This window comes from Lygodium microphyllum, chromosome 19, assembly GCF_053477565.2.
Source record: "Lygodium microphyllum isolate KBCC chromosome 19, Lygodium_microphyllum_v1.1.10, whole genome shotgun sequence".
NCBI lineage: Eukaryota > Viridiplantae > Streptophyta > Polypodiopsida > Schizaeales > Lygodiaceae > Lygodium > Lygodium microphyllum.
Genome location: NC_141153.1, coordinates 12371118 through 12386098, shown reverse-complemented (window position 1 = coordinate 12386098; position 14981 = coordinate 12371118). Strand labels below are relative to the sequence as shown.

Here is a 14981-nt window from a genome sequence, read left to right as displayed (position 1 = left end):
TTGGAGGTTGAAGAATGGGAGAGCATATGATCAAGATGGCCCTGTGGCAGAGCATTTTGCACATGCATGTTATGCACTGGTCCCTATCTTGGCAAATCTCTTCAGTAGAGCCGTACGTGAGGGGTTTCCAGTAAGTTGGTGTGACCACACAATAGTGCCGATTTTTAAGAGTGGAGATCCATTGGTCGCTAACAACTACCGCACTATTATGATTGGCCATATGCTAGCAAAGATATACGCCTCTATTGTGGAGCATGAGTTGAGTTGGTGGGCTGAAACAAAAAATACGGTCTATAGGACAAGCCGGTTTCCACCAGGGATATAATACGCTAGACCATATATTCACGCTAAGGGCCTTGATTGAGGAGGGACGATCACGGAGGCAAAGAATCTAGTGTTGTTTTGTGGACCTTTGCAAAGCCCTTGATATTGTCCCATGTGCAAAACTCATGCAAAGGTTGTGGGCCATTAGGGTCCTAGAGGATATGCAATGGTGTATTTATGCATTGTATGAAACTGTGACAGTGGGCGTAAAGCAATGCTATCCCCTCTCTCCTTTGTTGTTTGGATTGTACATTGACAAGATCTCCGATTATATGCAAAGGTGGGGTGGCACAGGAGCCAACTTGGCTGGGGTACTGATACCAATTTTGTTATATGCTGATGATATGGTAATTATCTCCAATTCACCAGAGGGACTACAACGGCATCTGGATGCATTGCATGTATTCTGTGAAGAGAAAGGTCTCAAGGTTAATCTTGAAAAGACTAAAATCATGGTCTTTAACACCTCAGCAGCTTGCGTGACACGCTCAGAGCATTACTTTATGTATGACGGCTAGCCTGTGGAAATGGTTAGACAATATGTATATCGCGGGGTCACTTTCAAGGAGCCACAGTTTTCATGGAAGGAGACTTCAGAGGCTAGGCTTGCGTGGGCATATGCAGCTTTGGGTACTCTAGAGCGGCAATGTGCACACGTACAATTTCAAGAGCCTCGTACCAAATTGTGGCTTTTTGACACTTTAGTTAAGCCCACACTGCTCTATGGGGCAGCCATTTGGGGCCCAAGCCTTTATCATACTAGACGGATGCCACTTATGGGCTGTGATGGATTGGAAGCACAACATTATGATGTCTGGGAACACATGGAAAGACCGTTAGTCATGATGATAGCACGTATGATAAGGGCAAAAGCCTCAGTACCACGGGAGATCATCCGGGCAGAATTAGGCGCTGCACCCATGGTAGTTCAGGCATTATTCCAAGCGATTACTTTCCTTCAGAAGATATGGCAGCTCCCTAAACACTGATATCCTAGACTAGCGTTGGAGTCTTCAAGACAGCTTGCAGCAGAGGGAGATAGACATTGTTGGTATGCACACATGAGCACATGGCTGAATTTGCATGGCACAAGTACAGATAGACTACCACCGTTTGATTATAGCCTCGTCTGCCCTACTTTGAGACCTAGTTGTGCAGAGCTGAATAGTGTGATTAGGGCAGACATCACTAAAGTGGAGATAGAAAGGACTTGGTCCAAGCCCCCTTTCCCATTAGGCACGAAAATGGCACAATACCAAAGTCATTTCTTGCAGCTTTCTCACGACGGTTGCATAGTGAGGCCTAGATACATGGATGCTCAACTGTCCCATGGACTCCGAGTTGCTATTGGTCAGATCCGCACCTCATTGCATCAGCTGACGATTGAGACAGGTCGATGGAGCCATATTGCAGCTGATGAGAGGATGTGCAAGCTTTGTGGATGGGAGTTAGAGACGGAGGAGCACTACATTTGTAGATGTATTGTATACTATGATATCCGAGGCCGCTATCATTGCCTCTTTAAGGAAGGATTTGGACCACTAAGACAGGTGATGGACTATGAGGACCAAAAATGTTTGGGCCTTTTCTTGCTGGAGCGCCAATGATGCAGAGCATTATTGTTACAGGATAGGAGGCGACCCGAGCATCATCCACCCCTCTAGAGAGCAGTTACAAACTACTTTAGTGTAGCTAAACCCCCAGCTGTGACCACCCCAGGCACTACATCTCCTACTGATAGGTGTTGCCGAGATACAACATCAGGAGGTATCATAGTTGACAGAGCTACAACGCTACGCAGAGCGCAACGCCCTAGAGTACCTACACGGGAACATAGGCGTGCCCATATGCGCCACATTCACATCATGATTGCTTGGTACAGAGGCAGATTGGCGTGATGACTCAGTCGGAGGTAGCTTGCAAAGTCTTGGTGGATTCCATAGACTGAGGGGGAGATACCCTACACTCTTGATCTTTTTAAACTTAGGTCTTTTTCCAACTTTTTCAAAATTTTCAGTTTCCATACATCTCATTTCAATATACCATGTAAACTTACACATAAATTTTATCTCTTTTTATCTGATGAGAGATGATGATACCAGTTGTATTGGTTATGGTCTCATAAGCCACTCTGGCCTTTTAGAGACGCTAATAGATCTTTCTTTCTTTCTTTCTCCTATAGTGTTGTCTGCATCAAATCTAGCATTCCTTGGCTACATTTGTTGGTGTTCGACACTTGGAGACTGCCTTTTGTTGCGATTCGAGATTTGTTTGTAGTATGATATACTCTACAACTCATAACCTTTGCCTTGATCCCAAAGACACGAGAGTTCGAGGTTTAGTATTCACTATATAGTGTGTTTGCTGCATGAACATTGTACATTCATCATTCATTTACTTAATTATTCATTGTGTTCAATGTCTTTGAGTTACCCTTACCCTAACTCTAACCGTGTTTTGTGTTTATTAGTTTGTGCATTGTTGTGCAATTAGTTTTGTGTTTTTGTGTTTTAGAGCATTTCTTCACATGGTATTAGAGCTGGGTACTCTCTGAGAAACCTTGGCCTTTGGTCGGAAAGCTCATTTGTAAAAGTAGCAACAACAAAAGGATGAGATGACTTCAAAGATATTCACAACACCGGTTTAGTCTTCACACCTAAACATGGACAAAAATTATTAGGAGTTGGCCTCTTAGCTTGCTATTGCTTGATCTGACATGGGTGGAGAACCATTGGACTATCACGGAGTCCACAAACCATATCAAATTTTTGCCTCTGAGTATGATTTTATCCTTATCCATAGGGATCAACAGGAGGTTGAAGGTAAGCTTGAGTTTTCTCCTTTAGATTCGGTGCACAGAACTAATGATCTTACAGGACCTTTGGAATCTCCACCATGGACGAGCCATCCACAAGTGGAACCTGGCTCGAATTACACATCACTTCCACAATTTTTTTTTTCGCCAATGTTAGGTACGAGCCCTATTATTTCAGATTCTATGTCAACTTAAACTGCATTTTTTGTTGGATCGGTTAAGAAGTGGCTCTTTAAAATAAGCTTTGGTTTGTAAGTAGTGAGGAAGACACGTATTTCTTTATGAACTCAAAACTAGATAAGAAGTTAAAAGAAAAACTTGTAAGTATTTCATCCCTTTCTTTTTCTTCAAATGATTTTATTTCTCATAGTCAATATGAGTACGTGCATCTTCATCTATTGTATTTAATGGACAAAAGGAACCAATCATGTTTCCCATAACAACATTCGTCACAAATCCATTTGGGTTTCCACCCATCCCGCTCTCATCTTGCGCCATATCTTCCTTTCCGCTTTCATTTAGTATACCACATTATCCACCACACACCACACTGGGGGGTTCCTCACATTTAGACACAGCCTTTAGGACTTTTAGTTTCCTGGTGGTGCACCTGTGATGGAGGCTCGATCTTCCACACACACACTTTTGAGTTATCCCTCTGGACGCGCATCCTAAACATACTCAAGTATGGATCATTTGATATCGTAGTTCGCCTCTATGGCATTACCTAGTGGACCATCCGATCATTAAGTTGTGCCCCAACCAACATTTGGACAAGGCTATCATGTCCTAGTACCTCCATCTACACCTACGATAGCATATGAATCTATGTCTATTTTGGTATCTCCACAGTAATCGGCACTCATTAGACATCAACAACCTATTTCTACTTATCTATCTTTACCTCCTCCTCCTTCTTATCCACCGCCATCACCACAATCTTATTCTCCATCTTATTCCCTCTATTCATCTTCACAGATACCTCATGGTTCTAGTTCCTCATCTGCCAAGTATGCTTTTAATGACAAGACTCGTTTCAACAGGTCAAACTACACTACCTGGTCAATTCAGTGCAAGGGTCGGAACCGCAATCTCATCTCGCATTTGTTCCATACAAGGTCATCCGCTCATGGAAGGCTCATAAAGCCTTCACTATTGTTGAGCTTACGCAGGGTTTATTACTTGAGTTTCACTCTCAACTTTAACGTTTCGACTTAGCATCCAAGCATTGGATACACTTGTAAGAGAGATAAAGAGATGAAAGGTTTGTACTCCATGCTAGTTTCCTCATCAAGATGGCTAGTTCTTTTTGGAGCTTTCATTCTTTCTGCAAAATCATAGACTAGTGCACTGAATCTAAAGGGAAAAACTCAGATTTACCTTCAAGTTGTTGTTGAGCTTGATACGTAAGGATAGAGGTGGTACTTGGCTCTTGAGATCTTGTAGGGTCTTTGGATTCCATGGTAGTCCGTTGTCTCTATGGTCATGTTGGAAGTTGGCGGAGCAAGTTGTGAGTCCCGCTCCTAATCGTTTCTCAATGGATTTGGCTTGGGAGCATGTTGCGGTGATGTAGTGCTCGAAGTCCGCTTGGTCTCCCATTGTTCTTACTTCTTGCAGAGGGCTTTCGGTCAAAGGCCAGGTTTCTTGAGAGAGATCCTAGCTCTGATACCATTTGAAGAAATGCCCTAAATGAGGTAATGAACTAAAGAGGCAAGGAAGCCTCCGAAGATGTTTGGCAGCAACAAACACAACAGAAGATGTCCAGACAGAGCAGTGAGGAGAGAGAAAGCTGCAAACGCAGCAGTTGATGATAACATGGCAGGCTGTACGATAGCCAGCAGACGAAAACACAGCAGTCGCTGCAGTCGCAGTGGATAGGGTGGCAGCCAGCAGGTCCAAATGCAGATGCTGCCATGTGGCTGTTGACGAAATCAGGGAGAGTGTGCAGCAGCAGTTATCAAGGCTGGACAGCCGCAGTTGATGGCTGAAACAGTCCAAATCTGCATGGAAAGGCTGAGAAACAAGAGCCAGTGGATGGTAGACAGGTTGTGGCAGCTTCGATTGAGATGTCCTCCACGAATAGGGTGTGGACAGCAAAGCTCTAGCACCTACAAACTGCCAAAATGAGATTGGGCTGAGTGGGAGGATAGGCTGTCTATTTATAGAAAGTTCAGTGCCTCCTAAATTAGAATTTATATGTGGGACATTGAAATTGTCTTGAATTGCTCCTAGTTTGAAAGAGTGTTAAAATTCATTAATTAACTTAAGTTTTGGGGATGTTTAATGAAAGCTAATGGTAATTTAGCTCAACAATGGCAACTTGGTGGGGTTGTAGTGCGGTTCCATGGTTCATAGATAGAGGCCCAGCGTGTGGCTATGATGATGTTTAGGGGAGCTATTCTTTTCTCATCATTGGATAGCATCCGAGCAGGATCCCGACTCCAGATTACTCGCAGATGTAGTGGGCCTAGGGACACTGCCATAGATGGGAGGACTGCTGGTATCATAGCCTAGTATATTCGGCTTGTGAGATGCAACCGCAATATTGACCCTCTGGATGTATCCACAATGGAGATTCTATTAAAGATCTGGATAGAGATCACTCACACTTTTTGTTAGAGATGGGAGAGGGTGTAGGGCCCTTCTAAGAGGATGAGGAAGAGAAGAGAGGCTTTTTTGTGGACTTGGAATTCAGGCACTTTCTTCCATACTGCTCCTCATATGGTTTGGCATTACAGCCCACTGGATTTGTTGGTCACACAACCATTGTATTTGTGATGTACTTGGTTACACTTCACAGAGCTCCTTGTACTTTGTATTTTACCTAAGGCTTCTCGTCAAGGTGTTATTAATATAATTTTTTTCTTGAAAAAAAAGTATTAAACTGTAATTCAAACACTTGCTAGGCTTCATTGCTACAACTTAGGTTCTTTCTTCTTATAAGAAGGAAGGTGATTTACAGGATAGATATTTTAGCTTTCAAACCATGCCTGATTGTTTCAAAGATTATGTTTACACTTTTATACAAAGAGAAGGAGAATCCTTGATTATTACTGGAACTAGGAGACAACCTCCAAGAGAACCTTTTGTTCTAAGAAGAAAAAATTTGAGGGAGCCCCTCAATACATGAAGAAGTAGCCCCAAAACCCATTCTTAAAGCTCTAATATTCTTAAAGCTCTAAAGAATGAGACAGAAAATCAAAGAATATGAGGAGATCGCAGTTCAATCAGCTGTTTAATGATTCCATCATAACAAAACAAAAGAGAATAGCTAAGTCTTTTGATTGAAAGCATTACAGCTTGGGGTGGAGCCAGTGGGGTTGGAGACGTGTCTTCCTAGTTCTGATAAGCTCATCTCCTCATGAACAAATTGATGATACTGAAACTGCAAAGGAATGCAGTTGCATAAGCTTTGATGGCATAGACAAAAGTGAGACGTGGACAAAAATAACACTCTATTTTTAACTCACAAGAAAACAATGGGGGACAAATGACTCCATGCTGAGCAATGGACAAATATGCATGATGGCATATGTTGGGTACAAGTGTGCACCAGTTTAGTATGTAGCATTGATATGCAATACCAGATGAAATAAACCAAGTGATGTGGGAGCGTAAGTGTAGAGTGCTCCAAATGAAGACAAAACTTCTGCTTGTAGAACTTAATTTGCTTTATCAAGTCATTGCCATTATGCAATTACCTATTGAATGATTCTGAAAGATGTGGATTTGTTTACCTTCTTTATGTTCATTTGTTTTAACTTTTTTCCTGATGATCAACTCGAAAAAGTTTTTGGAGGTTTTTCTCGACTTGTCTTCTTTAGTATTGTCAAGATGGTTTCTCCTGGCAAACACAATGTCAAGGAGACATGTTAAGTTTGTGGAAGGCAGCATGGTCTGTCTTCTAGCTAACCTTTACGAGTTTTAACAGCATTTTAGTGGCTCCACTGGATATGGTCATAACGATGCTGGTGGACGTGAAGCCCTTGATAAAGCTTTTGCAGAGATTGTTGGTGCTGAAAGTGCAATTGTTCGCTCCCAGGTAGGTGGATTGCATCGTGCTCTTTTAGAGCAGGCTAATGGAATTCAACATAAGAAATTCAGAGCTGTCAATTGCTTGACTTCAACCACTTTCAGTTTTTCTCAGGAACCCATGCTATTGCATGTGCTTTGTTTGCTGTGCTGCGGCCAGGAGGAGAGGTAACAATTACCCAACTCTAGGATGATTTATGTAGGTTGTAACTGTTGGTATTTCACAGAACATTTTCACCTGCATGAATTTACATACACTATGTTATTGAGGGGCCTTCCTGATGTTTGCTGACTCTGTTTCAGCTTCTGGCAGTTATGGGAAGACCATACGACACACTAGAGGAAGTTATTGGGTTACGAGGTACTAGTGGCCATGGTTCTTTAAGGGAGTTTGGTGTCAAGTATCAAGAATTGCCAGTAAGGATACCTTAAAAACTTATACTGTAAGTTTGCATTTTTGTTTATTGTAAGCTATTGGGATAATTCTTAGGTGTAGTCAAGTTGACGTACCTGGATTGCAGCTGGCTCAAGGTGGCAGTCTTGATTGGGATGCTCTTTCTTCCTCTGTGAAGCCAGAAACGCAGTGTGTCTTTTTGCAGCGCTCATGTGGTTACTCCTGGCGGAAAACGCTCAGTATTGCAGAGATTGAACGAGCAGTTCAAATAATTAAGGCAAGGTATACTGATTTCAGCTGCCAGTCTGCATCACTCTTGTATACATGTTGCTCACATACGCTTCCCTATGCAGGCACAGAATCCGGAGTGTGTGATTTTTGTGGATAATTGCTATGGAGAGTTTGTAGAATTGGTTGAGCCAACTGCTGTAGTAAGTTAAAAAGGATGCCTTTGAGAGGGGCATCCACTTACATTTTATGGCTTGCTTGTGTAGATTGTGGTAACCTTTCAAGGACTGATGTGCTGAAGTACTTACTCCTTTCTACCATCACTAGAGTTGTCATGGACAGTTTGTTAATTGGTCTCTTATAGGGAGCTGATCTTATGGCTGGAAGTTTGATTAAGAACCCAGGTGGCACAATTGCTCCCGGTGGTGGTTATGTGGCTGGGAAGGATCGATATGTGCAGGCAGCCGCTGCTCGACTTTCTGCACCTGGTTTAGGTGTTGAAGCTGGAGCAACAAGCGGTGATATAATGCGTTTACTCTTTCAAGGACTTTTTTTGTCCCCACAAATGGTTGGAGAGGCAGTCAAGGTATTGTGTGAGCTCCACAGCTCTATTTCTTGCTCAAATAAGATACTCTCACTTGAGCAATGACTTGGCTATGGCAGGGGGGTCTTCTAGTAGCAGAGGTCATGGCAGGTGAAGGTTTCAAAGTTCAGCCACTCCCCCGAGAGAAGCGCCGTGATATCATACAGGTCTGCTTTCATTTTTGTATTTGGTGAAAGGCCGGTTTAATGTTTTTGTATTTCATCATGTGCTAGGCCTAACTGTATATGCTAGGGAGTGAAGGATGCTGAGAAGCAAAAAACTAGTATATGGATACTCTGTGGAATCTCATTTGTGGACTAAATGTGTATGGGTAGTATCTCTGGGCTTGTGAAGGTCACACGTTGTTCTCTTGGAAAATAATGCATGTGACAAAAGTGTCACATCAAAGTGACTCACATCTCTTTCTTGTTCTTAAAGAACCAAGGAGAAAACCATGCATGAATCATCTTGCCACACCATAATGATTTCACAAATACTATGCCATTAGATGGCTTAATCACCCATAATGGCTGCTTCACAAGAATTACGCCCATAGCCATCCTTAGAGATCCACATTGTTTCACAAGACTTACACTCATGGCCATTTTGAGAGATTCACACTAGTGACAAGTCTTAAGCACAAAAAAGTATACATAGTAAACAAATATGCATTTAATACATTGCACTTTGCATACTATTAACTAAACAAAATATATTGACATGTAATAAAAATGACCTAAAGCAACACGTGAACCTGTTGTTGCTATAAACATGTCCTTACAGCATATATCCGAGTACACAGTTGTCCAAAAGTAAGATCCTTAGTGCTTCAAATGTATGAAAACATAGGGACTATTACATTACATTGATTGTAGGAAGTCGCAAAGCAGCATACTGTTAGCAAACAGTAAGTACCTTGGATGAACGTAAAGTGCATGAAGTGACCACTAAAATATTCGAACCTATCTCTACTATTGAAGGAGCGGAAGTGCTACCCCCATCTTTCAATATTAGGCAAAGATTCAAATCTATGCTCTATCAATTTCTTTGAGCCATGACCAAGGTGAGCTCTAACTAAAAAGCCTCAAGGACTAAGGTGAATTTGCTAAGTCTCCCCCTTCCTCCCACTTTGCATCCGATGGTGCATAGCTCCTGAACTTCACCAATTGACGATGGGAAACTTTACCTTTTCAGTAGGATCAATTGTATTTATGTGTTGCTTTCCATCTTCTGTAGACCTTGTTGTAGGCCATCTCACAGGCTACACGTTGATGCCCTTTGATTCATGATCCGGGGTCCCTAGGCATTTAAATTGTCATTAAATGCAGCTATTGTCCATTGTGTCCTAGGCACTAAGTGATACTAGGCTTACGGTTTCACTTGGGGTTTCCTACGAAGGTTAGTTCGTTAGGGTTTCATTTTATTATAAGAAGACACTTTGTGCATTATTAGCACATAAGTGTGGAATTATTTATTGTGATTGCCTTGAGCGTTGTATTGTCTCTCTCTCTCTCTCATTTATTAATACATCAGCTCACATTTTTGTGATTGAGTTATTGTGCATCAATTAAGTCATTCATTATCTTTCATCCTATCAACTAATCATACAATTACTTCACACTTGGACTAACAATGGTATTAGAGCTACTTGCCTCCATCGCCATTGCTCGTGACCATTTGCCACCAACCATTGCCATTGAGCTCCTCCCGCTCGGCCAGCTACCTTATGAGCCATTGCCACCATGTGGGCTCAAGTCTTCTTGGCGATTGCACCTCGTGCCGCCATATTCACTTGCTCGCTTCTAATCGCCACAAGTCACTTTGCCCCACGCCTTAATTTTCACCCCTTGCCATAACTGCTATCTCTACAGCCTCTACAATTGTATGTCTTGGAACAAACCTCTCGAGTTTCTAGAATTCCCTAATATCCTAGTCATTGCCTTTAGAATAACAACGTTGCCTCATCCAGTGTGCAAACTTATCTAGACTTGCTCGCAATAGTGCCTTATGTTGCGGGTGAAGAGAGGTATCATTCCACACATCCGATCATGCAAGAAAACCAAAGATGCATGGGATAAGCTTGCATCATTGTATCAAGTGTGCAATGAAGCATGCGTTGCTTATCTACGTAAGCAATTGGAAGATGTTCACATGGAAGGAGGTAACATTGATGTCTATCTCACTGGTATCAAAGATCTTATTGAACAATTATTTAATATTGATGAAAAGGTCCCAGATTATCAGCTTGTTTCCATCACTCTTAATGGCCTACCGGAGTCATATCAAAATTTTGCTACCACTTTGCGGTTGGTAACTATGGGCAACCAAGTATAGTTTTGACCTACTTGTATCTCTCTTATTTCAGGAGAAACAAAGCCATTTCAACCGCAATGCCATCATGGCAACTGAATAAGGCTTTTCCACTCATCATTGTGGAAACTTGAAAGGGCAAACCAAAAATAAAAAAACAAGTTTGTTAGTAAAAAATCAGCAAACTTTCATGCCGGTCATCCTTCTACTTTTACTCCTTTTCCATCAAAGACATCCTTCCATGCTGGTACATCCTCTTTGAACCTTCAAAGGGCATAGTTAATAAACCCAAGAGGTGCAAGTATTGTCAAAAGACAAGGCACAATGCCATTAAATGTCATAAGTGCATTGCATTGGAGAAGGAGTCCGGTCTTGCTCTCACACATGAGACCGCGAACTATACTCAGTTTAAGGATTATACTTTTTTCATTTAGTGTGAGTATAATCCTTCTATTCACGATACTTGCTTTTCTATTGCTAATATGGCTTCTACTTGGTATTTCGATAGTGGCACATCTAAGCACATCACCTCTTGCCAAGCATTCTCTCTCTCTCTCTCTCTCTCTCTCTCTCTCTCTCTCATGTATCTAAGGGGGGCACAATCATGTGCTAACAATACCTCTTATGTAGCTAGAGGTATTGTTAGCACAGTCATGTGCAGGTTGTCTCTATTTTATGCACTCCTTTGACATTGTTTGATGTTCTCTATGTGGCTGGTATCAAGAAGGATCTTATTTCCATTTCAGCCATTGTAACTTTAGGGTTTTGCATCATTTTTTATGATTCCCAATGTGCGATATATGATGATTAAGTTTCTTCTTCCATTGTCTTGATAGGAACCCTCACTAAAGGTCTCTGTCGTCTTGATACATATGATCACCAGCTTGCTGAAAATCCTATTGATAGTGCCTTGTTAACAAGTGAATCTTTCCAAGATACATATTTATGGCATAATACGCTTGACCACATTAACTATCGAGCATTGATGAAGCTCTAGCCGGAGGACACGGTCAGAGATCTTCCACAAATTCACTTGCCATCAAACCACATTTGTGAAGGCTGTTTACCGAGTAAGATGCATCGAATTTCCTTTTCTAGGGATTCTCATATTCATTCTCCATCCATTTTGCATCTTCTTCACAGTGATATTTGTGGTCCTATGTGGACCAAATCTCTTGATGGATTCCTATATTTTGTCACCTTTATTGATGAAAAATCCTGATTCACTTGGGTATATGGGCTAAAGTCTTAAGTTTGAAGTCTTCTCTTGCTTCAAGACTTTTATTGCCATGGTGGAGAATTATAGTGGCTTTCATATTCGGACCCTTCAAACTGACAACAAGGGTGAATATCTTTCCAAACAATTTTTAGAATATCTTGCATCATCTCGAGGTATTTATCATTAGTGCACTGTTCCTTGCTCTCCACAGCAAAATGTAGTGGAATAGAAGAACATGTCACTCATGGAAATGGCAAGATGTATGCTGAAGAGCAAGAATTTACCTAAATCTTTTTGGTTTGATGCTATGTTATGTGTTGCTTATCTTTTGAATAGGTGTCCAAGAAGAGCTTTATGCACCATCACTCTTGATGAGGCATGGAGTGGCTACAAGTTCTCTCGTGTATATGAGGACTTTTAAGTTCATTGGTGTATGCTCATGTGTCTTCTGAGAAAAGGCACAAGTTGGAGGATAAGGTTGTTCATTGCATATTTATTGGATATAGTGCTGAAAGCAAAGGGTCCCATCTTTGTCAACCGTCTACAAGAAAGATTATTGTCAGCCATGATGTTATCTTCGTTGAAAATGCTTCTTACCCCTTGGATTGTTAAAAAGAGCTTATTAGTAATGCTTTAGAGATCTTTGATAGCCTACTATCACTTTTCCATAATGGTTCCATGCTTGATCCTTCTTCCCAACCTTCATTTCCACCACCCATAGGTGCATTACAACAGCCTATTCAGCCTGATTTATGGCCACAACAACATCATCATACCTTGTTCGATGAGCTGCCCTCTATTCGTGATCACTTGGAGCGGGCTGAAATTCAGCACCCTAAGTCTCTCTTGTTGGCTACTAGATATTGTTTGGGACAGCAAGCAACCTCTTCTTTTGGCTACCTGCACACGAGCCTCCGCTCACAAGGAACAAGGTAATCTTCTTGCATGTGCATTGGTGGCTATAGCATGCGATAAAGAACCTCTATGCTATAAAGATGAGATGATCGTTGGGTGAAAGCAATGAAGGCAGAGATCAATTCCATCTGTTAGAATGACACTTGGAAGCTATGTGACTTGCCTCACGGCAAGCGTATAATAGATACCAAATGGGTTTATAAAATTAAAAGAAAGTCTGATAACTCTATTGACAGGTACAAAGCTTGCCTTGTTGCTAAGCTTAGGCTATGCCAACAACAAGGAATCGGCTTTGAGGAGACCTTTGCCTCTATCTCTTGCATCACTACGATCAAGAGTATTATTGCCCTTGCTGTCCACTTTCATTGGTAGGTGCATCAACTAGACATCAAGATGCCGTTTCTCCATGGATATCTTACCAAAGAGGTATGTGTTTTTCAGCCTCCAAGATTTGAACTCAAAGGTTCAGAGCACAAAGTCTGTTGTCTCAAGAAGGCTTTGTATGTTTGAAAGCAAGTTCCACGGGCATGGTATGCCTGCATACATTCTCATCCATTGCATCTTGGATTTCAAAATAGCCCTACTAAGACTACTCTTTACATTCGGTATCAAGGATTTGATTTTATTATTCTTGTACTTTATGTTGATGACATGCTTGTCAAAGGGATCAATGCTGGTCAAATTGCAGCATTTAAGGCTGATTTACAGCAGACCTTTGCCATGAGAGATCCTCATCTACTCCACTATTACTTGGGTATCCAATTTGCCACCACTGAGAGGGTCATCGTCATGACACAGTCCAAGTATATTGGACAATTTCAGTGCTTTTAGTTTGAGAATTGCAAATTGGTGTTTGCTCCCTTGGAGCGTGGTTTCATATTCAATTGTGAATCGTGATGATGGTAGTGGATTCTTTGATACTAGTTTATATTAGTAGGCTATTGATGCTTGAGTTATCTATGTCACATGAGGCTTGATCTATAGTTTGCTGTCTCCTAGTTGAGCAGATTTATGCACAGCCCTTTAGTGCTTCATTGGTAGGCAATGAACTATGTCTTTCGGTATCTTAAAGGTGCGCAAGGCCTTAGCCTTTTCTACAAGATTGATTCTTCACTCTCTTTGCATGGATATTCAAATAGTGATTAGGTTGGATGTTCAGATTCTCATGTCTCTCATAGTGGCAATTGCTTCTTCTTAGGTACATCTCTTGTTTCTTGGTTTATCAAGAAGCAAACTTTAGTCGCTACTTCTAGTTGTGAAGTTGAGAATAGAGTAGTGTTCACAGCCACTATGGTGTGTGTTTGGCTTCGCAAGTTACTTGCAGATCTTTATGTGCACCAAACGGCTTTGACACTTATCTATATTGATAGCTAGAGTGCTTTGGCTATTATGTGGAACCGAGTGTTTCATGCTCGCACAAAGCATATAGAATTTTATTACCATTATGTTTATGAGTGGATGTTAGGTGGAGATATAGAGTTATCTTACGCATCCAGTGAAGACAACTTGGTTGATCTTTTACAAAAATTCTTTCTTAATCAAAGTTCGAGGATTTTCGGCAAGTCTTAAACTTGATTCCATTTATTCCATAATCTGTCGTACTGTGTATTGTTATAGGTTGCTATATCCACTAGGATGAACTCATGCAACCATGTACTTTATTTTCTTTTATTTTCTAGGATTTTGTCATTGTTCCTAGATCAGTTTATCCATTTCATAGGAGGAGGTTTCTAGACCATCTCATGGCCTATACGTTGACGCCCTTTGATTCGTGATCCAGTTGTCATTAAATGCAATTGTTAAAGTGTCCTAGGTATCGCGACACTAGGGTTTGGGTTTCACACAACCAAGAAATTGGGTGTGTATCATGGGGATGTGAAATTTTGAGATACTTTAATCTTGCCGATAACATTTGATTAAGTTATTTATCGAATGTGCAAGGTTGTGCACATGTGATGCACATGGCAGTTATTTCATGGGGTAATAGGCCTAGGACCTCGAGGATGCAATGGGTGCCAAAGGAAAAAGTTGTGATAAGTTATGCCTCACATGTACTAGGTGGTACTTGGTGTCAGATTAATGTCAGCGGTGACATTAGATACTAGGCATTAATTAATTAATTAATACCGGTCTAAGGGCTAATAACTGCTAAGGGATACTT

At 41.3% G+C, this 14981-nt stretch overlaps 1 protein-coding gene across 7 annotated transcripts in view; it reads left to right on the top strand.

Annotated features, from left to right (window-relative positions):
• LOC148019575 (uncharacterized) overlaps positions 1 to 14981 on the top strand; it is a 60520-nt gene that overhangs the window by 29020 nt on the left and 16519 nt on the right. For 4 of the 7 annotated variants that reach the window (XR_015694834.1, XR_015694833.1, XM_087699581.1 and 1 more), the window contains exons 3-9: positions 7071 to 7181; positions 7277 to 7339; positions 7475 to 7588; positions 7693 to 7842; positions 7919 to 7996; positions 8158 to 8379; positions 8457 to 8543. Coding sequence is in view for 5 of the 7 variants with exons in the window: in XM_087699581.1 (XP_087555707.1) it covers positions 7071 to 7181; positions 7277 to 7339; positions 7475 to 7588; positions 7693 to 7842; positions 7919 to 7996; positions 8158 to 8379; positions 8457 to 8543 (825 nt within the window). In the remaining 2 variants the exon portion in view is untranslated. Of the gene's footprint in view, positions 1 to 7070; positions 7182 to 7276; positions 7340 to 7474; positions 7589 to 7661; positions 7843 to 7918; positions 7997 to 8157; positions 8380 to 8456; positions 8544 to 14981 lie in introns of all 7 variants that reach the window. The other 3 variants (XM_087699579.1, XM_087699580.1, XM_087699582.1) reach the window with 3 other exon arrangements.